Here is a 22,817-nt window from a genome sequence, read left to right on the forward strand (position 1 = left end):
GCATTTCCTGGAGACCCCCGTTGGAAGCTTCCACAGCTCGCGTTTCTTGCTGGCATTCAGGCTTTGCTAGATGGCACTCAAGAGGGGCTTGTTTCTCCAGCTCCAGGTTGATAGATGTGCCCGAGAGAGGAGCACTTTGGGGAGCTCTGTTCATCTTCCCCAAAGTGGTTGCCAACATGCCTCAGCAGCTCTCTATGTGCCAGGCGCTGCTCCCAGAGCGTCGCTCTTATTGCCCAGTTATAACCTTGAGAGGTGGCCATTATCACCCCCATTTTGCAGAAGAGAAAACTGTGGCACAAGGAGCTTCAGTAACTCTCTCAGAGTGACACATTTGGTAACTGATGGTGCTGGGTTCTGGACTCAGGCAGCCGAGCGTGTCCAGGGCCCTCCTCCCCGTCCTCGCTGTGTGTCTCATCATCCCATTTCCATTTCTCTCACGTTTTCCAAGCAGCTTCTGGATGTGAAAACAGGCCGCAGGGCCAGGCTTGATGAGAAGAGTGACTTACAATTTTTTTAGAATCCATTGGAAAAGCTCATGGCCAGCAAGTGGACCTAAGATGCACATCAATATTGAAGCATCAAAGTGAAACACGTGTCATTTTCAACATCAAAATAAAGCCCTCTTCTCAAAGTGTCAGTTCTCAGATTCTCGTGTTGTGGCTGAGATTTCCCACCTGGACTATTCACCGGCCTCTGCTCCTGCCCTTGCCTACCGATGTGGCCAGACGGGCCCCACTGAAATCCAAGTCGGGTAATGTCCTTCCTCTGCCCCATCTCACTCAGAGTAAGAGCCAACGTCTTTTCAATGGCCGACATGACTGTCCCACCCCCATTGCTTCTCTGACCATATCTCCTTTCTCTCTTCTTCATGGTGGCTTCTCCCCGGACACACTGGGTGTCAGGAATGCTCCCGTCCCAGGGCCTCTGCACAAGTGGTTCCCTAGATATCCACGTGGTTCAGATGTCTTCTCAGTGAGGCCTCCTCCCACACGCTTAGGTCTTGAGACCTGCCTCCAGCCCCCAGCCCTCCCATTCCCCTCGCCCTGCTCTGTTTTCCTTTCTCCACAACATTTATCACCTGCTAACGTTATTTGTAATTCACTAATTTATTATGTTTATAGCACTGTCTCCCTTCTGGCTGGAATGTAATTCTATGAGGGCAGGATCTTTGCTTGTTCATGGTTGGGTCCCAACGGCCTAGAATGGTGCCAGCCATGTCGAAGGTGCTCATTAAATATCCTCCACATGCGCGGTTACCTCTGGGGGTGGGGCAGGAAGGCATAAGAAGGAGACGCCAAGTCCTGGTAGTCGTTTGATTCTTTGAGCTGAGGGTGAGCGCACTGGTCGTTCTTTTTATTATTTATATGTATATTTCTATAGCTGAAATATTTCATAATGAATTTTTAAGAGTCAAACATGGGCAAAAAGTAAAATTTATAGGTGGTTTGTCTAAGTAGGCAAGTCCCTTCTGCATCCGAACATATTGCTTCGTTTTTGTGCACTGTCTTATGTCAGTGACTGAAAGTGCAGGTTCTTAGGCAGCTGCAGAGGGCTAGGAGGAGAAGGGCTCTGACAGACAGGGCCGCCTGGCTTGGAGGGTGCACGAAATGAATGGAGCTGACTTGTAGAGCGGACAGAGCGTGCTGGGGACAGATGAGAAAAGAGGTAGAGAGTCAGCCAGGATCATCACAGCCCTGGGCAGCTTCTGAGAGCAGGTGCCTGGGGCTGGGGGTCAGACGACCCTTGGCAGCAGGGCTCACATCCATTCTGTTTGCCAGAGGAGAGAAGGAAAGAGAAATGATGTTTTCTGAGCCACCCAGAAGGATAAGACCAGAACTGAGAAGGCTGAGTTCCAGGACCTGGTCAAAGATGTTAGACAGAGGACTTCCCTTGGTCTGGATTGACCTGAGCAAGACAGAACTCCCGACTTAGCCCCATAAGATTCCCAAATCCCCAAAAGGAGAGCTAGCTTCTAGATTGGATTTTAGTCATGTTGGGTTTGCGTCTGTGACACTGAGGGAACAAGAGTCTTGTCCCAGTGGAAGCTCTGGCCCACCCAGGCCAGTGGTCTGTGGACAAGGTGAGCTGGTCAGTGTCCAGGCCTCCTGGCTGGGAGGACGCATCTCGTCCCTGCACCTGCTGGGCAGGTTCCCAGACGTCGATCAATGCCCCTGGTTTGATTTCTTCAGAGGAGAGCCATTGATCAGGCCAGACGGGAAACAAGTGGCTGCGATGAGGACCAGTGAATATTCATTTGGAAATGTCAGTGAGCAAGTAGAGATGATGCTGTCGGTGACTTGCCTGGTGGGATCGATTCTGGACTTGAGGTGAACCAGATGTCTGCAGGTGCTGAGGGCTCAGACCAGGGAGCCTGGGTAAGGAGGTTTGAAAGGGACCAGAGAATGTTTGGAACAGCGAGGTCAGACCTTGCCCTGACATCTGATCCCTCTTCATGGTTCTTGAGATGGAAGGTGGGCTGACAGAGTGTGTTTATAGGGTGTGGGTGGGTATCCTGTCTGGGGCCTGTCTTCAGTTGGTCACTCTCTCCACAGTTGCCACTAGGCCTGGGGACATCTGTGTGCATGGAAGGGGTTGAAGAGCCTCAGGACACACAGTGTCTGGGAGACAGAAGGGGTCTGCTGAGCCTGCCCTAGTCTGCGGGTCCCACTTCCCCCCGGGCACACTGGGGCAGCTATTTCAAGGATGTCCCGCTGCAGTGGTCTCTAGTCTTTAGCTGAGGCCTTCTCCCTGCTTTGTTCAGTGCATCCCAGCTCTGCACAGATGGGGGCTGGGGCCAGGATAGGCTGTGAGATTTGGGACCAGAGTCCTGTATTGTGGTGCCTTCTCACCCTGGGATGGATGGATGGATGGATGGATGGATGTTGGATGGATGGTGGGATTCACCTACTTTGCTCTGGGAGCACTGGTCCCTGGCTGGAAGCTTCCTAGACAGAGGCGGGAGGTCATCGCTGCTGTCCTGGGAGGCCAGGGGCCCTGCCAACTCGTTGCCGGGTGCACTGGTACTTCAGTGTGGCCTGCGTCTCCCCGCAGCTCTAATTAACCATCTGCATGAGCTGCCATCCGCATGGGGGAGGGGCTTGGTCCCGTTTCTCTGTGCAGACTCCTCAGCTAATGAGGGGGTTTGTGAAATTTTTAATTGTGGCTTCCATGCCTGGCTTAATTATTTGCATATGGCTTTTACAAGTGGGAAGGGGATGCCTGCATGCAGCGCTCCTCAGCCCCACGTCGGACTTTAATTAAAGGCAGAACCTGAGGTCTTTCCATCACTAATGATTGTGGAAAATTAGCTTCCGATTCCCAGGGGTCACCGGAGTGATGTACCCTGAGGCGGAGAGGAGACGGAGAGGGGAGTGGAGTGGGAAGTGCAGATGGCAGATGGCCCCTGCCCCCGCCCCCCGGGGATACTCCTGAGCCCCCAACCAGCCCATCCTCCCCCACCTTCCCTCCAAGGCGGGGTGGAAAAGGGAGCCTTGCTCTCCTCTGCCAGGAAGGAGGCCTGACCCTGGGCAGCAGCTCGGGGGCAACACTGCTGAGCTGGGGGTGACGGCTGCTCGTGGTCATTCTCCTGGTGGCCAGGGGCTGGGGATGGCCAGGGCTATGGCCACCGGGCAGAGGGATGGGAGATTCTGAAACACCCACACACATGTGCACATGCATGCACACACCCCCATCCCTGCAGGTACATGGATACACAGGCCTTCACCGACTCCGTCCACAGGAGGGAGTCACAGAGACATGTCTTCGTGTTCACACGTGTGTGTGTGCACACACAGTCACAGACATGTGCACACAGGAGCCGAGGGCCCTCTCAGGGCCTTCCTCTGTCTCACTGTCCCTCAGTCTCTCACTGAGGCCAGTGTCTGCCGAGGAGCCGGTAGGCCGGTGCCACAGGCATGAGGTGGCTTGGTTGGGATGGCGGACTGACAGAGTCAGGTAAGGGAGGGCTTCTGAGAGCGACAGAGTGGCCTTGACCCCCTGACTGACACAGGGCTGTGCTGCCTGTGCCCAGGATGTGGCTTCCTCAGTCACGTGAGGCAGGGTTAATGCTGGGACTCGAAGCGGGGAGTGGTAGAGGGTACCTTCTTTGGAATTAAGCCCTGAATTCAAATCTGCCTCCACCACTCACTAGCAGTGTGGCCTTGGGTGAGTTACTCAGGCTCTCTGAGCTTGTTTCCTCATCTGTATGGGGGTTATAATTGTTCACACGGCTTTTGTATGGAGCAAAGGAGAGAATGTCACCCCTCTGCCTTGTCTCCTGTGCATTAAGATTGGGAGGGGCTGGCCCCACCCCCAGGTCCAGGGAGAGCAGTTCCATCTCACTGGTTCTGGTTACCCAGGTCTGTGCCCACCAGGACAGGCATTCCCCAATCCCTGGGCGTTGGCTCAGGGGGGTGCCATGGGCTCAGGGTCCAGGAATTTTGTTCTATGCTTGGGAATGGGGCTCCTTCTCTTCTGCCAGATGTAACAGGATGCCTGTAGGCTGGACTGTGGCTGCAGCCATCATGCAACCATGAAGGAGCCCTGAGGACAGAGGAGAGGAGCCCGGTGACATCGTGGAGCTGTGGGATTCCCACCCAGCTGGGTTTTCTATTAACCTCCAAACACATCCTAGTTGTCGCAGGGCTCATGTCAAATGCATGGCCTGACACTGTCTGCACACAGTTGTTGGCAACCATAGAGCCAGGCAAGAGCTGGTCTCCTGGCAACACCCCAGCCCCTTCCCGTCCCACCAAGCACACTGCCCTGTAGGTCAGGGCTGAGCTTTCTCAGCCACAGGGGCTGTATTACTTTGCGGAAGGTGCCGTTACAAAATGCTACAGGCTGGGGGCTTAAACAACCATAATTTATCGTCTCACAGTTCTGGAGGCTGGATGTCTGAGATCAAGGTGTCAGCAGGGGTGGTTCCTTCCAAGCGTGGTGCGGGAGGATCTGTTTCAGGCCTCTCTCCTAGCTCGGGGGGCTTGCTGGCAGCTTTGACATTCCTTGGCTTGTAGATCTCTCTGCCTTTATCCTCACACAGCAGTGTCTCTGTGTGCCTGTCTGTGTCCAGATTTACCCTTTCTATAAGAACACTGAATTAGGGGCTCACAGTACTCCAGTGTGAGTTCATTTTAACGAATTACCTCTTCAATGACTCTGTCTTCAAATAAGGTCACATTCTGAGGTCCTGGGGGTTAGGACTCCAACATATGAATCTTGAGGGAGACACAATTCAACGCATAGTAGGTGCCTATGAATGTGAGTGTGTGTGTGTGTGTGTGTGTGTGTGTGCCTCTGCTGGGTGGGGATCCTGTGCCACTACGCCCTTGTCCGGCCGCCGTGACTGTCCTCCAGGCAGAGGCAGATGTCCTGAGCTGGAAGCCCATGTTTCTGTGTGAGTGCCATCAGTTACAGAGCTGTAGGAAGCAGCTCCTGACTAGTGGGGCTGTGCAGCCTCTCTCCACACCAGCTGACTCACAGGATTTTTCTTCCCTCAGCTGATTTTGCACAAAATTCCTTGAACTGTTAGGTATCATTTTTAATCCAGAGGTCACATGCCTCTCTGCCATCAAGGCTATGCTTTTCATGGCAGGGGTGGCAATGGGTGGATTCCAGGCCAACTCTGGCTTGGACATGAGTTTTGATTGGCTTAAGTAGATTTTTAACATGTGCATTAGTTGCCAATTTGAGAATCAGGAAATTTCAAGTTAAAAATCCAGGTTTCCAAATTGGGAGGTCTGAAGGTCTGGATCTGCCACGGAGGGTCACTGGATGTGTTGTTTTAAAAATAATTTTCGTTATAAAAGTGTCATACCATTATTATAGGAAATGAGCTGCTTCAAACTATTATTCACTGAAGGCCAACAATTGGCTACTCTGAGTCTCATCATAAAAATATGTATTTCCACCTGTCTTCCCTTTTTTCAGCAACTATGTAGGAAGTCAGGGCTCAAGGGGCCCTTTGGACGACAGAGTGGCACAAGGGCACAAGCATGGGGCCTGTGTGGATGCCATTCTGCTTTCAGATGCTCCCAGTCAGCTGAGCATTTCCATCCTTGGCCCATCATTATAGCCTGGCAAAGGTGCCATAGACTGCTGTGTCCAGGGATCATAAAGGTTTAGCACCTTTTCTGCTTGTGTCCTTGAAGCTGAGAGATGAGGACGTCTGGGACTTGGGACAGCAGAAAAGAGCCTGACAGCTCAGGGAGAGAAAAAACCAGACCTTCCTGTGTGTGGTTCAAGATAAGCAAAGAAGTCAGCAAAACATTTGGCAAGAAGGGCAAGACCAACCATGGATGAGCAGGTGCCCTGCAGGGGAAGTATTGGGACCCAGCGCACACTACCTGCCCCGAGCCTCCTCCCTCCACCCCAGGACAGCAGCCCATGACAGCAGAGATCTTCACAAATAGCCCTGCGGTGTCAGTCCGCCAGGCACCTGCTTACTGGTTGGGAAAACTGAAGCTCAGAGATGTAAAATGATGATGCTTGAAGTCTCCTAGTGAGAAAATGTAATGCTGAGTAGGAGATACTTGGAACCCAGTGCTCTTTTCTCTACACTAGCCTCTCACTGTTAGCTGTGTTGGGAGAAAGCCCAGGGGCTCTGGGAAAACGCAGTGGAATGCCTCACCTGGCCTGGGGGCCATCAGGGAATGGTGAGAGATGAGACTGGAAGTGGGAGGTCAGCAGAGGCTGGATACTCACGGGCCTTGTGGAACACAGTGGGACGTTTAGGCTTGGACCATTGGGCAACTGGGGGGCCCTCAGATGGTTTTGAACAGGCTAGTGACTGCAAATGTACTGCAGGGACTGGTGTGGAGGCAGGGAGCTGTCCAGGCTCCGGTGCTGAATCAGCCTCGCTGAGGGTCTGGAGAAGATAGGATGCATGTACCAGGAGGCTGAGTTTACAGCTGGATGTTGGGGGGAGACGGGAGGGAAGGGTAGAGTGGGCCCAGATTTCTGGCTTTCCCACACCCCATGGTGAAAGAGAGGGAAGGCACTGAGGGTCAGTGGGGTGGAGGAGACTTGAAACACAGGACGTCAGCTGGAGGGAGACATGAGGCAGAGACTCATGGAGGAGGCAGGCTCCTGTCTCAGGCATAGCCATTCATTAGAACTTTCAGGTCACTCATAGCCCTGGCCCCATCCTGGAACCAGAGAGAAACCCAACTGACCACAGAGCAACCAGAATAGGGCCAACAGACTTGACCGTTCTACCATATTTTCAATCTTTGAGCCCTCAGATTGGAATAAACCAACCTATTCTGAGGAGAGCTCCAGGGAAAATCATGCCAGACTAGTGGGGCTCAGCCTTGGACCAGCTTAGAGAGGCTAGCCTGCTCCCAAAAAGGATGGCTGTGCATGTGCACTGTGCAGACACACAGGGCACACCTGCTGGACTCCACATGACCTCAACTCAGAGGACCCAGCTGGCCCTTCTGTCCAAGCATCCCTCCCCCTCTGCCCTCCTCTTACTAGCTCTTTTTGCTTACCACACATTCCCTGAGTACCTACTCTGTGCCAGGCACTATTGGCAGCTGGGAACACAAAGACAAGTCCTCTGAGGCCTCCTTGTTCCAGTCATAGGGAGAGGAATTCCCTGGATAGAAGCCAAGCCTCCTTGCCATCCTCTCCTCCTCTGGAGTCTGTGAACTGCAGTTTGCAGCTTCGAGGCAGCTGCACCCTGCCAGGGGCCGGGGCTCTCTGGGTTTACTCATACACTCCTTTCTGTCCAGATTATATCCCAACTTTCAATTTTGAGATGTAAATATGCAATTTTTCCCTCCCTGTAATTTTCCCTGCTGTGGCTGTGGATGTCAGAGCAGCTGGAAAAAGTGAGTAGCTCAGTGCTTTCTTAAAGTAAAAGGAGGCCGTGCAGCATCACACAATGTCTGCTGCTTTTGGCAAGATCCAGTGGCTCTGCTCGGGGGAGATGCTCTCCAGGCTGTACTGTCAGGGGAACTTTTAACCCAAATAATCCACGTCCCCGCCTTCCATTAGTGATGAGATAATTGCTAAGAAGTAAGCGTGTGTGCGCACGCACATGCATGCGTGGGTGTGCAGGGATGTCGGTAGAGGTGAAGTGAGGGTATCTGCTTACACAAACTTTCTGCATGTTCCCCTGGAGACTTCCCAACCTTCATGTCTCAGTAACTGAAGGTCAGGATAGTCTGACATATGATTTGTTTGGGAGAAGCAAGTCAGGCAGATCTGGGATGGTTTATTTACGGTGTAGCCTTGATCATGTTTAGTCTCCCTGGGTCTTAACTGCATCATGTGTAAAGCAGAGTGGTGGACTTGGAACTATGCTGCCCAAATCCCCTTCCAGGAAACACTCGCTGACTGCCCACGGGATGTGTGCTCAGCAGCCAGCCCTCAGCTGTTCAGGGATCCACCTCATCCAAGGTCATGCCCTTCTCTACACAACCCACATCCAGCTGCTGAGTGAGGTGAGGCGTGAAGGTGCAGCCTTCTGCCTGCTGCAGGGCACTCCAACAGGCGACACCCACTCCAGAGCTGCCTGTCCAGGCTTGGTTGGACATGCATCTCTGTTCGACTTCTGCCCACGTCAGCTTCCTCCTTTTTCCTTTCACAGGTGTTGATCCTTAATAAACATCTTGCCCCCCACACTCCATCTCAGCATCTCCTTCCCAGTCTCATTCCAGGCCTTGAGCAGGTGTTCATTACCTGTGCTCTGTAGTATTGGTTTGGATAAAGCCCAGAGGAGAAAGTGGCCCTGAAATTCTGTGCCAGCTGCTGAGTTTGAAGGCCTAGCCGAGGACTCTGGAGCCAGCCTTGTCCCTGTGAAGTTCATTATCTGTGGTTCATGTCAGCCTTCCTCAAGGTTCCTCACTGAAAAGAAATTGAGCATGCAAATACTCTTTTATCATAATCACCACATATCCACAGGGTAATTCATAAAAAAGCTGGAAATATATTGAAACTCAATATTGTTTTAGTTCCAATCAATATTAATAATTGTATGCATTTTTAAAGTGCAATTTGCAATTGAAAAATGCACAAAGATCAACCAGTAGTTGCTAACACATCAGATTTTCCTATTAAAGGCATAGTCCCTTAACTTTAAAATGTTTCTTATGTAACAGAGGATGGCGCTGATCCATGAAAATGGTTATCTATTATTTACGTGCACAACATTAGAATTTGCTTCCATTATGCATGAGCTGAAAGGCCAGTAACTTTTATTTTTAAGTTCTTGATTTTTTAAAAAATTAAACTTTTTATTTTGGAGTAACTATAGATTCACATAAAGTTATAAGAAATAATACAGAGAAATCTAGTGTACCTTTTCTCCTGTTTCCCCTGATGGTAACATCTTCAAACCATAGTACAATATCACAATGAGAATATTGACGTTGGTACAGTCAAGATAGAGAACATTTCCATCACCACAAGCATCCCTCATGTTGCCCTTTTAAATTCTTTAAAAATTAAAGGTTTGTAAGTGACAAAGGTGACTATAGATACAGTGGGATCCCATCATTGGCCTTGTTTTGATTTCTGCCTCAAAATGATTTCTATCATTGAATGCCCCAGCTGGACTCAGCGTGTAGGTTCAAACAAAGAGCAGTAGTCACCTCGGTAGGGTGTGGCTCCAGGTGGGGCTCACCTCTGCCCGGCAGACCTCAGGGGAGTGTGGCTCTGTTGATCGGAAGGAACCTGAGAACACAATTTCCAATTTGTCACTCGCATCTGGGGCCTTTGTTCCCTCCACGAGGACAGAGTTGTCTTGAAGGGAAACAGCTTGGCAGCTTTGGTCCATAGGGGCCCAACAGTGACCCAGATTTGTGGCAAAGGACAAGTGGCAGGTGTGGGTGAGGGACACCCTTGGCAGAGGTCCACGCACCCTGCCAGAAAGCGGCCTCATGCAAATGAAATTCACAAGGTACCTTTCTGCTCTCGAAGACATTTATCTCACACCGGAGCTCAGGAGATGTGGGAACTCGTCTACAGTGGGTATTCTGGATGGAGACTGATTCTGAGATGAGGAAAGTCAAGTCCTGGGGGTCACCCAGCTGATCAGAGTGACAGCCAAGCCAGGAACCTGGACTCCCCACGCCCACCTTCATGTCCATCCTGTGATGTCCAGCTGCTTTGTTCAGGCTGTCTGGGGCCACAAATCCAGCTCCCCCATGTCCTGTCATGTTTCACGTAGGCATGAACTGGACCGCTCTGGTCCTCATTGGCTCCTGGGCCCACACACAGTCACCTGTGAGATGAATGAAACTAATAGATAGAGAGTGATTTCTGCTCCGCATCAACCTTTAGTTTGCTTTCATTGATTTTTTTTTAAAGATTGGCACCTGAGCTAACATCTGTTGCCAATCTTCTTCTTTTTTTTCTTCTTCTTCTCCCCAAAGCCCCCCAGTACATAGTTGTATGTCCTTCTGGTTGTGCTATGTGGGATGCTGCCTCAGCATGGCCAGATGGGCAGTGCCATGTCCAGGTCCAGGATCCGAACTGGCGAAAACTTGGGCCACCAAAGCGGAGGGCACGAACTTAACCACTCGGCCACGGGGCTGGCCCCTATTGAATTTTTTTTATTGTGATAAAATATACATAATATAAACTTTACCATTTTAACCATTTTTAAGTTCAGAGGCATTAAGTGCATTCACATTGTTGTGCAACCATCACCACCATCCATCTCCAGAACTTTTTCATCTTCCCCAGCTGAAACTCTGTATCCATTAATTTATAATTCCCCGTTCCTCCCTCTTCCATAGCCCTGGTAACCACTATGCTGCTTTCTGCCTCTGAATTTGACTACATGGAATCATACAGTATTTGTCCTCTTGTGGCTGGCTTGTTTCACATAGCATCATGTCCTCAAGGTTCATCCATGTTGTAGCCTGTGTTGCTTTCATTGAAGTTTGATCAACACCTTCAAACTGTAATCTTGTCTGGGAGTTTCCTAGCATCATACTATGTATTTGGGAATATTCCATTTTACGGCATCTAAGTGACTTGTATATTGTTGGTGCATATATTATGCATGTTAATATACATGTATATATAGAGATAGAGTCAACATTTACCTCTACAAGTGTATTAGTCTTCAAGCCCCATGACTTGAAATCTGTCCTACCAACACCAGGATACGAAGGAGGTAGCCTGGGGGTGAGCATCCGTGGGTCCTGGGGAGTGTCAGGTTCCATTGGGCTCCCTGGTTGAGTACACTTCCCCCTGCCTCTTCTCTCATACTCTTCAGACCTGATTCTAACCCAAATCTGATCAAAGCAAACCCACGGCTCCCTGAAACAGAAATGACCTTTTTAAAATTCCAGGATCATGAAGCACCTCTCTGCAGATAGCCCGAACACCTCCATCTATTAACTCACGCTCGTTCAACATGCAGTGGGGGTTATTGATCCCCTTCCCTGTGCCAGGCAGTGTGCTAAGTGCTGGGAATACAAAGAAGAGGAGAAGCCCCAACGCTGTTGCTGGGGCTCTGAGAGTCTGAGACAGGCGTGGAACGCACTCCACGCAGCGGGGGAAGGGCCATAACTGAGGCACACATGGTCACAAAATTGGGGGTAATGAGTCCCCATTCCACTCTTCCAGGGTGGGGGTGGGAGAGGACTTGTTTTCTCTACCTGCAGAATTACTGTGCCCTACCCAGTCCTGTTGGGATAAAATGCCTGAAAATGTAAGAAATATCGGGCAGAGATAGTGTCCATGGTATGGTTCTGCCCCTAACAGCGGTCGAGGGCCCTGCAGCCTGTGGCACCTTGGCCAGCTCTCAGGACCCTTTGCTGTAGCCGTGTGCTTGCAGGCTTCTCCTCAGCCTCTTCGTGTAAGCAATGGTGGGAAGCTGGGCTGTCATGTTCCTAGTGGGGTTGTAGGGACAAAGTTTGGGGCTATTTGAGGCTGATTTACGCCTCAGCTTCCACCTTTAGGGCCCCCTTTCTCCCCACCTGCAGAGAGCATGGGGGGATTGGAGGAAATCCCTGCCTTGTAATAGGGAGGTCAATGGCAGGCAAATTGCCTCCCCAGGAGTGGGGTCAGCCATGCGGCCCGTTTGCTGAGGCTGGCCCTGGGCATTTCAGGACCAAGGTCAGCGCTCTGTGGGTCAGCGGCAGGCCAGGAGCAGGTCAGAGCCCGCAGCCCTGCTAGCTCAGAGTCTGAGCGCTTGCAGCCATTCGTCATCCTCACAGAACATTGCAACTTTGCGCCTACGCAGAAAAACTGGATGGACTCGTCCCAGAGTCTGCTGCTGCCGCCGCCACCACCGTTAGAGAGGTTTTAATTAGCTGCAGGATTTTAATGAGCTGAAATCAAGAAGAACCCCATCTCAGAAGTAAGCAGGAGCCACACACACATGGAAGAACTTGTCTGACAAAACAGATGGAGATGGTGTTCTCGGGGGACTGGGCTGTGTGCTCCGATTCGGCGAGGAGCAAATGAGTTACTGAGGCCAGGAGGCTGAGGAGGGAAGCTGGGAGGTGAGCCCTGGCGCCAGCCTTGGCGGGGGCATTGCTGGGGGCGTGGCCCCCTCTGCCGCCACGGCAGAAAGCTCGGTGCCGGATTCAAGGTGACGGCAGTGCCTGGCTCCATTCTCCTCAAGTTGCCATAGCAGCCTCTCTCCCGATGAGCAGCTTCTCCTGGAGCCCTCAGCCGGGAGGGACGTCATTGTTCGCTCCCGCCCGTGCGTGGAGGAGACTGACTGGACAGAGAACTTTCCCGGGTCCAGGATCCACACACCAAGTGGGTACACCATGGGCGCATGGCCGGATGCCTCCTGCTGCCTCCAGTGGGGTGCAGGGGCGGGTCCTCACAGCCAGAGGGGGTCCTCTGGGTGACTGAGGGGAGCGTCCAGGCCTTGGAGCAGCCGCAGCCAAGCGTGTCCTTGGAGCCGTCCGTCGGTCGCCTGCCGGCCTGTCGCCACTGGAGGTGCGTGTGTTTTGGCTGGATTCCCGCGTCCTTGCTTGTGCCCTGAAGTGAATTTTCCGAAGAGACAAATTTTTAAATCAGATAAATAAGGAAATGGGAGGAATCCTTGGCCCTGCCCTGTGTCCCAGGAGGTATTTACAAGATTAATTGGATTTTTTTTTCTTACAGTAAAAATTGGTGACGCAATTCAGGCCTCAGGGAGAGAAGCCCCTGGGAGGACTAGGAGCTGTGAGTGAGCAGGACAGGACCTTCTGGAAACTCAGTGGGCTGCTTTTTTTCTCTCCTGACCCCTCCCCAGCCCCCCACTCAGTAATTTGAGTTTTCTTATTGTCTGTTGGTCTCGGGAGGAAGACAGGAGGTAGGGGAGGGCTTTCCACTCGTCATTGGAGCCAAGAGTGGTGCAGTGTGGGGGGCATGCCACAGTCCCAGGTGGGAGCAGAGGCCTGGGAATGTGTTTATGGGGCCCCAGGCAGGCTGGCCCCGGTCTGTGACAGATCGTAGCATCCACTCCCCAGGCAGCAGCTTGACTCTCAGGTGAAGGAGACGAACAGCCTTTGGAGCAGCATCTCCCCATTACCTTGAAAATAACGTGTGAGTTTGAAGACAAGGACCCTCAAGGGAACAATAGTGCACACCTCTGGAGTGTCTGGTGGTCTGTTGGCAACCTCCCATCTACCCCCCACCTTTAAAGGAAGGAGGTTCCTGCAGATTCTGTGATATTGGCCCCCTCCTGGGGTGTTGAAGACCCAGTCAGACTGCAAACCAGCCCCCCAGGAGGGGAGGCACGCCAACCTTTTGATTCTGGTTTACACAGAGCAGGGAGTTAGCTGTCAGATGGTCTCCAGTGAGAGCAAACACTGAGAGGAGGATTCTGGGGGGAGGCTGGAGTCTGATGCCTAGGGGCTGGGTGGGGAAACCGTGTGCAGCTCCAGCTCCAGCTTGCCTGGGCATGGAGAGGGGGCTTGTGTCTCTTGGGGGTGAACCAAGGGGAGTGTCTCTGAAATGAGACACTCGAATGGTTAATGTTCCTGCCACAGTGAAGGTGCAGGTGCTGGGGCCTTGTTCTCTGCCCCCCAGCCATGGATGGGCACATGGTCATCCTCTCTCCCTGCTTATGAAATGTCCTGATGTCAGAGGCCACCCGGGATCAGATTGGCCTCCTGGCCTCGTGTCTGACCTGGGAGGCCGGGGTGGCTGCAGGAAGTGTGCCAGCACCACGGCCAGCACAATCAGGGCTTTGTGGTGGTTTCCCTACAGCTGGGGCCTGGCCAGGGACTGTCAGTGGGGTGCGTGTGCAGGCACTCACCACGTGCGTTGCGCCCGGGCATGCGTGTGCCTACGTGTCGGTGCACACATGTCTGCTTCAGAAAGGCCTTGAGCTGCTTCTCCTGCTTTGCGCCTAAAGGTCTTGTCCCCATTGCATCAGTGTATGTAATGTCACTCCCACTCTTCCCATGACTGCCTGGGCACTCCAAGGGGTTAAGCCAACTACTTGGGGGGAAGGAGCAGAGTGAGGGTGGGAGAGAACAGGTCTGCCTCCCCCATCATGGCTCATATCCCCCTGGACCTGGAGGCTGGTCCTGCACACCGTGCTGTCATCACTGAGGGACCAGCTTGGAAGACCGAGGGCCGTGCTGCATGCAGCCTTGGGAGTGGCCTTGTCCTTCAGCAGAGCCTGGGGCCTGTACTGACACATCCATGTCTTCGCAGGTCGATGAGCCAGGCTCCCAGGACTGTCCCACCCAGGGCAGCCATGGAGGGAGAGGCCACCATCCCTCGTGAGGGTCTTCAGGATCTGAGCCTTTGGGGACATGTGGCTGCCGTTTTCACCCACTGCAAGCCCGGGGCAGCATTGTCTCTGGTGATGGCAGGAAGCAGCGGTCTTTCTCTGGGGCGGGGACCATTGCAGTGAGGTCGGGGCCAGCTGAAACCCTGGAGCCAGCTCCAGAGACAGGGCCGAGCCGGCTCAGCTCAGCCTCTCGGGTGTAAAGGCTGGGCAGTCGTGGGAACCACCTGTGCAGCACGGCCCCGAGAGCTGGCGTTCAGGCGCGTTTCCCGTGCACAGAGGCCTGGGGCAGGTTAATTAAAGTTAACTGAGTGAAAAAATAATTACAGAGACTGCAGAGGGAGAAACCCAAACCTGCAATTTAACGCTCCTCAGCCCCAGAGCTTTGCTGAGAACGGTCTCGTCCTGGGTAATTTTTGTCTGGCAGGGGAGGGAGGGCCTTCTCTTCCTATCCCTTCCTGCCTCGTGCCACACAGGCTGGATGCAGAGGGATAATAGCTGGGGCCTCCTCCCCCAGCACCTGGGCGCCGAGTCAGGGATGGGTCCCCTGACGAAAGTCCAGTGCCCGAGGAGACCCCCGGCAGGGAATCATCCTTGTACCAAGCACGTCTGGTCTGGGGCCTGACCAACCACCCAGTTGTGGTCTTATAGGCTGCTGGGATTGCCCACCTGGCCTCATCTCCCTCGGGCACTGCCCCATGCCATGGGGGAAGCTCCTTGCCGGGTCCTTGGGTGGAAGGAGGGTGGTGTCCCTGGGCCCCGGGCAGGTAAGAATGGGTGAAAGTAAGGGGACAGAGTGACCCTTCTTCACAGGGTAGGTCCTGGGATCCCTGTCCCTGTAGCACGGCTACCTGTGCCAGTTCTTCCTCAGCACCCATGCCAGTCCACCGTGCCCGGCCTCACGGCAGGAACTTACATCCTTTCTTTGAGCAGATGGCCTTGGCATGCCCCCATCTTGACCCACAGCCTGGCCCGTTTGGGGTCACTGGGATTGGTATTTGGGATTTCTCCCCCTTCAGGAGGAGCCGGGGTAAAGGGGCAAGTCACATGGGCTGCTCTGGGTCTGCAGTGGCCAGAGCAGATGAGCAGAGTGCACAGACACATGAGCGACGTTGGCTCCAGCCTCTGAGCCTATGAGCCTAGGATCTGTCAGATGTGGGTCTGGCTGCCCTGCTTCAGCCCCACCCCCAAGGGCCTCGAGAGTGGGGACAACCGTGACAGGCCAGAGCTTCAGCTCCCGCTGGTGTGACTATCCAGTGGGGCCTTGATCCAGCCAGCCCATCCACCAGTCTGTCAGGGAGGGGCAGCTCTGGCTGGTGTGCGGGTGTGGCCAGGTGGGGGAGTCAGTCTGTCCCTGATCCTCTGGGCCCGGCAGGCTCCTTCTTAAAGCCCCTGTTCTGTGGAGACCCTTGTCCCCAGCATCCCTTAGAGAGGAGCCAGGGCAGAGATCCGGGGCATCTGTGTCCACTGGGCCAGTTGTTAGGGACAAGGACCAGGATGCCTGCCTGTCCCCAGACACCCCCCGCCGTAGGATCACACATGCCTATTTGGAGGCTCAGAGAGCCTGGACAGTGCAGGAGGTGGCTGCTGTCACCGGCTGCGGGTCTGGGGCTCCGCCCTGGGCTCCCCCTGGCAGAGGCCAGAGAGTATCTCTCTCCATGGTTTTTCTGGGGGTGCCACTACAGAAGACCCTGGCAGGAAGCTGATGTCCCAGCCACAGGTGGTGCCCCGACTTCCCTCAGCCTCCTTGGCCTTGACTAGGTGGAGGGAGACACCTGAGTAAGTTCTGAAGGGCAGAGGGATCCAGGGATCACGCTTGGTCCCGCGCACTGACTGGGATCTCAGCCTCCCCGGACGGCCTGTGCCTCGGTGATGGACCGTCTTTCTCCCCCTCTGCCCTGTAGACCGTGGCCTGATGGACGCCTGGTGTGGACGATGAGGGAAGAACATGCCTCCCACACCCGAGAGGTGACCCCGGAGCGAGCCCCGGATGACCTCGCGAGCCGGAACAATGCGGCTGGCCTGCATGTTCTCATCCATCCTGCTGTTCGGAGCCGCGGGCCTCCTCCTTTTCATCAGCCTGCAGGACCCCTCGGAGCTCGCCCCCCAGCAGGTGCCAGGTGAGCCCGTGCTCTTGGCCCCGCCTCCCTGCCCAACATGTGAGACTTGGCTGCCCTGGTCCGAGTCTGTGCTGAGATGCCCGGCTGGCAGAGGAGGGGTCCTGGCCCGCTCCTGGCAGTCATCAGCCTCAGTGTGGGAACGCTGTGTCTGATGTCAGCCTCAGCCTCAGGGTTCTGGCCTCTGGCCTCTGGCTGGTGCATTCCTCTTGGGAATGATGGCCAGGCTTGCCCATCTCTCAGCCAGTTGTTGCTTTTGGTGAAACTCAGATTTAAAGAAGATTCTACCATCTCTTGGGGCCTTTTCCACATGGTCTAGAATGTCAGAGGGTGAATGACTTTTCCCTGAGGCTGTGCCCCCTGAGGGGGACTCTCTTTCTCTACCTAGCCCTGAGGACCCCTCGAATCCAGCCTCTTGGCCTCGGCAGAGGGGGTCAGGGTACCTCCGAGCTTTGTGAAGCCAAGACTGCTCCTGCTGCCTCCCATCCCACCCCGTGACCCACGGCAGGGGCGCATCTGTCCTGAGTCACACAGGTCTGCTGGGGCCAGGTGGGAGGGCAGTGAGGGGAGAGCAGGAAGGGTGGTTCTGGAGCCTCAGGGCAGACGGAATGTGGAGAGGGGAGCTCGGGCAAGGTGCCTGCTGCTGGGACACAGCCTGGCCCCAGAGGGCACAGCAGGTTTGGAGGGCAGCAAGCCCGGGGCCGCGGCCAGGCATTGCTCTGCTTGGAGTGAGAGGAAAGCACTGTTGCACCCGCACCAGCATCTCTCAGCAGTGGTCCTGGGGCTCTGTTGGGGGGGGGTGGTGTCTGTGAAGAAGGGGGGCTAGGGGTTAGGCAGAGGATTCTTGCCCGTCCCTGTCTGCAGCCCATGGCACAGGAGGGCAGGGCATGGCACAGGGGTATCTGGCACTCAGTGGGGCCCAGGGTCCTCAGCCTGCAGCCTGCTCCCCCAGCCCCGCCTCAGTTCTGTGCCTCACTCTCTCAGGGCAGCTCCAAGTGCAGGCTGAGGGCACGTGGCAGCAGGTGGAAAGGCAGGAGCGCGAGGAGGCTAGGGTTGGGCCTCAGAGGCCCTGGTTGGGAGGCTGATTCTTCCATTGGAGAGTCAGTGAGAGGTAGTCAAGGCAGTAGGCCCCCCGAGATGGTGACGAGTCATCAGTGCAGACTCATGCCTGGGCTGGACCTTCACAGGTGGTAGCTGTTAAAATGGGTCTGGCTGTTCCGCTGCTTCTGAAGAAGCAAGGATGCGTGACCGAGCTGGCTCCTCTGCCTGGACTTTGCAGCCTCACCTGAGCCTTAGAATGGCTGATGACACCGTGTCAGCTGAAGCCGGCCCCACGGGGCAGTGCCGTCAAGCAGACTGAGAGTTGCTCCCTGCAATGGTGTGTTATCTGTGCGGAAGTGAGCTCCTGAGAAAGGGCCTTCCAACACACCTTGGGGTGACTCGTGCATCCTTGGTGTGTGTGTGATTGGGCGCACACATGGGCAGGGGGTCCTCGTGTCTGGTGTCTGTGTTCTGTGGGACAGAGACTGGGAGAGAAGGTGTGAGTGCATCTGTGAGGTCCACTTGGGGCGGGGGCCATGCGCCCATCCATGGTATGCTCCAGGGGCAGGTGCAATATTCCTGGGTGGGGGTGGGGTCTGGTGGCAGCTGGCAAAGCAGAGCACTTGCTCCTCATGTCTTCTGTGGGCAGTGGATTCCTGCCCCTCACAGTGGCCCCAGTGCACCCACGTGCGGATCTCCTCAATGACCAGTGGGCGGGGGCTGGCAGGACGGCTGGGATTCTCGGGTGGAGTGGCGAGCTAGGAGAGGGGCGCAGAGCCTTGGGCTGGCCCGTCATGTAGAATGGGCTGAAGCTGAGGCCAGCATCCCCCGTAGCAGCGCGGGGGCGGACCCACACAGGGAGCACACCTGGGGCTTATTCCATGTTCTTCTGGCTGTGAATGGAGCTGGACCACGCTCACCTTGTGCCAGGTGACGGGCAACCTTGACGTTGTATGTAAATCGCATCAAACGTAGTCATAAACTTTAAGTAATGCTTATGTTACTTTCCCTGAGCAAAGTGTTCCTGACTCAGGCTGTTTGTGTTGATTTGTTACTATTCATTTATTCTTTCCCTGTACTTCTCACAGCAGCCTAATTGTGATTCGGTACCAAGAAAGCAATATCAAAGTAATTTTCCACAACATTAGTTACAATTTTCTTCTGATCTTTCAAGTGAAACAATCCCATCCTGTTGGCTTCTCTGAGCATATAAAACTTGATTACATTTATCTGTTGGAAACCAGTGCTTACAAAGTGCATGTCTCCAGTTGCATGGGTGGGTGGCCCCAAGGGCCCTGGACAAGTCTTCTCCCTGTGGACTTCTACCGTGGGAGGTGCAGATGCCGGAGGCTGCCCTGCCATCCGGATCGGGCGAGGCCGCTGGGGGCCCATCTACAGAGGAAATTCCTCGCTGGCATCTCTGGCTTTCACAGCGGCAGAAACTTTTCTGGGAACGGACTGTCTGGGATCCGCTGTTGGTGGCACTGACCGAGGTGAGAGGAAGAGAGTGGGCAGGTGAAGATCCAGAAAGGAGCTGGAGAAGGTGGGTGGGAGCCTTTAGGTGCTTGTGGTCCCTCTGGGTCCGGTGTCGTTCAGATTTCTCCCATGCAGCTACCAGGTGTCAAAGCCCCTGAACTTCGTGCGGGCCAGTCAGCAAACCTCACCTGGGTCGTGCGTTAGTTGGAATCTTATGGGGTTGCCAACTTTCATAAATCAAGCCATGTTTTTAAAAATGTTTTCTATATTTTAAATTAAACCTTTTGAAACGTGAATTGCTGCTGGTTAAGCTACCTTCATTCTAAGATTAGATTTTCTTGTGTATCAGAGAATTCACCTATCCAGGTATTTTCCAGCGTCCAGTGTTGCCAGACCCTGCAGCTTCAGGGAACTCACTTCTTGACCCGGGAGACAGACTTGACCCTTCCCCAGGTGGAAAACGGGGAGACCCAGCCAAGATTGGGAATAATATCCCCGTGAACTTGTTTTGGGGGCTGCAGAAGGTGATTCCATATGTGTGGTTGAGCAAATGGGTTTTTTTTTTTTTTTTTACCTTGGGAAGATTCACCCAGAGCTAACATCTGTTGCCAATCTTCCTCTTTTTTTTACTTTCCCAAAGCCTCGGTACATAGTTGTATATTCTAGTTGTATGTGCTTCTAGCTCTTCTATGTGAGCCACTGCCACAGCATGGCTACTCACAGATGGGTGGTGTGGTTCCACACCTGGGAACCAAACTCAGGCCGCTGAAGCGAAGCCTGCCAAACTTAACCACTAGACCTTCAGGGCTGGCTCAAACGGGATTTTTATGAGCTGCCTTTCTGTATGAAACCTTTACGATGGAGAGTTGGAGATACACCCAAAAGTGGATTCGAATAGTACAATGAACCCTGTGCACTCATCACCCCGCACCCCCATCAAGCCCAGGCCGGCCCCTTCCAGCCCCTTCCACTTCCCTCTTATCTGATTTTGTAGTGTATACCAGATATCATATCAATTCAGCCATAAATATTTCATTATATTTCTCAGTTTAAAAGATAAGAATTCTCTTTTTTTTTTTAACATTTAACAGTTCTTTAGTATCATCAAACGTCCAGTCAGCATTCGAATTTGTCTCATAAATGCTGTAAACACCTTGGCTTCCGCTTTGCTGTATCCAGTATCCAGGTAGGGCCTGCACCTTGCCGTTCACGGAGTCTTTCAAGTCTCTTTCAATCTGTGAGAGTCCCTCTCTGTCTTTGTTTCTTTCTTGCCATTTATTGGAGGAAACTAGGTCGCGTTTCCCACACTTGGGATTCTTGCTGATTGTGCCTGTTTGCTAAAGTTTAACATCGTCTTCTGTTCTTCGTATTCCCTATAAATTAGGTAAATTTAGCAATAGATTTGTTTTTTCCTTCTTTTTTGGCAAGAAGTCGTGTGTGGTTATGTGTTATTCTATCAGGAGGCACACTTCTGCCTGGCCCTCCTGTGATGTCCCTTGGCCAACGATGACTGTGCCCACACCCAGCCATTCATTCATGGCTGCACAATGAGAACCCTTAACTTTTTTTTTGCTGAGGAAGATTTACCCTGAGCTAACATCTGTGGTCAGTCTTCCTCTCTTTTGCATGTGGGTTGCTGCCACAGCATGGCTGATGTGTGGTGCAGCTCTGTGCCTGGGATCTGAACCCGTGAACCTGGGCCACTGAAGCAGAGTGTGCTGAACTTATCACCACACCGCCAGACCGGCTCCAGAGCCTCTAACTTTAATCATTCTTTCTTCATTCTTTTAAGTGGGATGGATTTTGTTTTAATGGGGCAAGGCGAGTCGTTGTCAGTGACCCATGAAGCCAAAGGGAATGGTGGGTTGATTGGCTTTTTCGTTGGTATATAAAGAAGTGTGGCCTCGTGATACAGACTCTGTCACTAGCACACTATAAGGAGTTCTTTTTTTCTTTTCTCAATGTTTGGTTCTTTCAGAGTGAGTTTTCTTAAAGCAGGGCCATGCCACGTGTCAGTGAGTTGCTCTTTGCTTTCCCGAAGCTGTGAGGTTGTGGGTGGTGGTGCTGGGATGTGGAGCAGGGAAGGCAGCCACAGTGATGGCTGGGTTCCCTGCTCAGGGGCCCCTAGTGTGGACAGAGGGACTGGACAGCCCCTGATGACTTCTTGGTCTGCAGCCTGCCCCCAGCATTCCTGCCAGGGCACAAGGGTCCAAGGATAATAATAATAGCAAACATTGATTTGGCATTTACCGCGTGCCAGGTCGTGGGCTAAGCACTTTACTTGTTTTAATGCATATTATTTGTATAGTAAATGAGGATGCCTATTTACAGCCCAGGTGCCGAGCCTTCACTAGGGGGGCGCGCAGCAACGCTACTGGCACCACCTGACACTCTTGGGCTCTCCGTGTGCCAGGCGCTATCACAAGCACGTCACATGTATTTTGTCCTCATTTTATACTTACAAAACCGTTTGAGTTGGATACTGTTACACCGCTTGACAGACAAGACTACTGAGCTAAGAGGATAAGAGCTGTGCCCAAGGCCACACGGCTTTGCGCTTCAGAGCTGGGGTTTGTCCTCAGGCAGCCGGCTGTTACCCACTGTGCCTCCCACCCTCCCAACCACTGTGGGGCTCGGCGTTGCTGGTCTGGGCCTGGAGCGGAGGCTGGGCAGAGCGTGGATCAAGGTTTGAGGTGTGAGAGAGTGTGGTGTGGGGAGAACTCTCAGTGGATTAGGGGCTGGAGTGTGACCGGTGGATCCAGCGTGACCGCCGCTGCAGACACAGCCAGGCCTGGCCCCGTGAGCCCCGGGAGCATCGCAGGGGAGTGAGCCTTTGCTGCAGGCCGCCCGGAGCTGTGGGGACTCTGAGGGGCGGGGAGCAGCCGTTAGAAAGTTGACTTAGCGGCTGCATTTCCAGGAGCTGGGGCAGGATTAGGGGAGGAGACAATCAGCACAAGTAGAGCAGCTGGGAGGGGTTGAGTGATGCTCAAGGCCTGGGTCAGGCAGGACCAGAGGGGGTGGCTTCAGGGGCATCAGGGGGTTGGGGGCAGGGAGGGAGGGTGAGGAAGGCGGCCATCTTGGTTCTGGCAGATGGGGGTCGCCCGTACCACTCGCTGAGGCAGACACCCCAGACCCGAGGAGTCTGGGGGAGGGGGCTGGAGACTGTGTGTTCCTTTTTGGGCAGATGGCATCTGAGATGCTGGGCAGGGCGTGTGGAGTTGCTCTCTAACTCCTCCACCCATGGTGTCAGACTCACAGACCTCACGAATAGGCGAGAGAAGCAGGAAGTCCCCACCCCTCCTCCACCTGCATCTCTGCTCAGAGGCCATACACTCACTCGTTAACTCTCATATACCGGAGGTTAGAATCCTGGCCGGAGGAGTCTGGAGGACTTCCTGGAGGGCTTCCTGGAGGAGGGGAGCTGTGGGTTGCTTGTTTGCCTTCTCTAGTGCACAAGAGGTGACCAGGTGCCGACCTCCAGCGGA

General features: G+C 53.7%; 1 protein-coding gene across 3 annotated transcripts in view; it reads left to right on the forward strand.

The window, feature by feature from the left end:
* The window catches only part of CHST8 (carbohydrate sulfotransferase 8), a 113,299-nt gene that overhangs the window by 33,933 nt on the left and 56,549 nt on the right, over positions 1-22,817 (forward strand). Inside the window, exons 1-2 of one of the 3 annotated variants that reach the window (XM_070222861.1) lie at positions 12,199-13,043; positions 16,603-16,818. In XM_070222861.1, the coding sequence (XP_070078962.1) occupies positions 16,689-16,818 (130 nt within the window). In that variant the 5' untranslated portion in view covers positions 12,199-13,043; positions 16,603-16,688. Of the gene's footprint in view, positions 1-12,198; positions 13,044-16,602; positions 16,819-22,817 lie in introns of those variants that run through there. The other 2 variants (XM_070222860.1, XM_001489047.5) reach the window with 2 other exon arrangements.

Source organism: Equus caballus, chromosome 10, assembly GCF_041296265.1.
Source record: "Equus caballus isolate H_3958 breed thoroughbred chromosome 10, TB-T2T, whole genome shotgun sequence".
Classification (NCBI taxonomy): domain Eukaryota; kingdom Metazoa; phylum Chordata; class Mammalia; order Perissodactyla; family Equidae; genus Equus; species Equus caballus.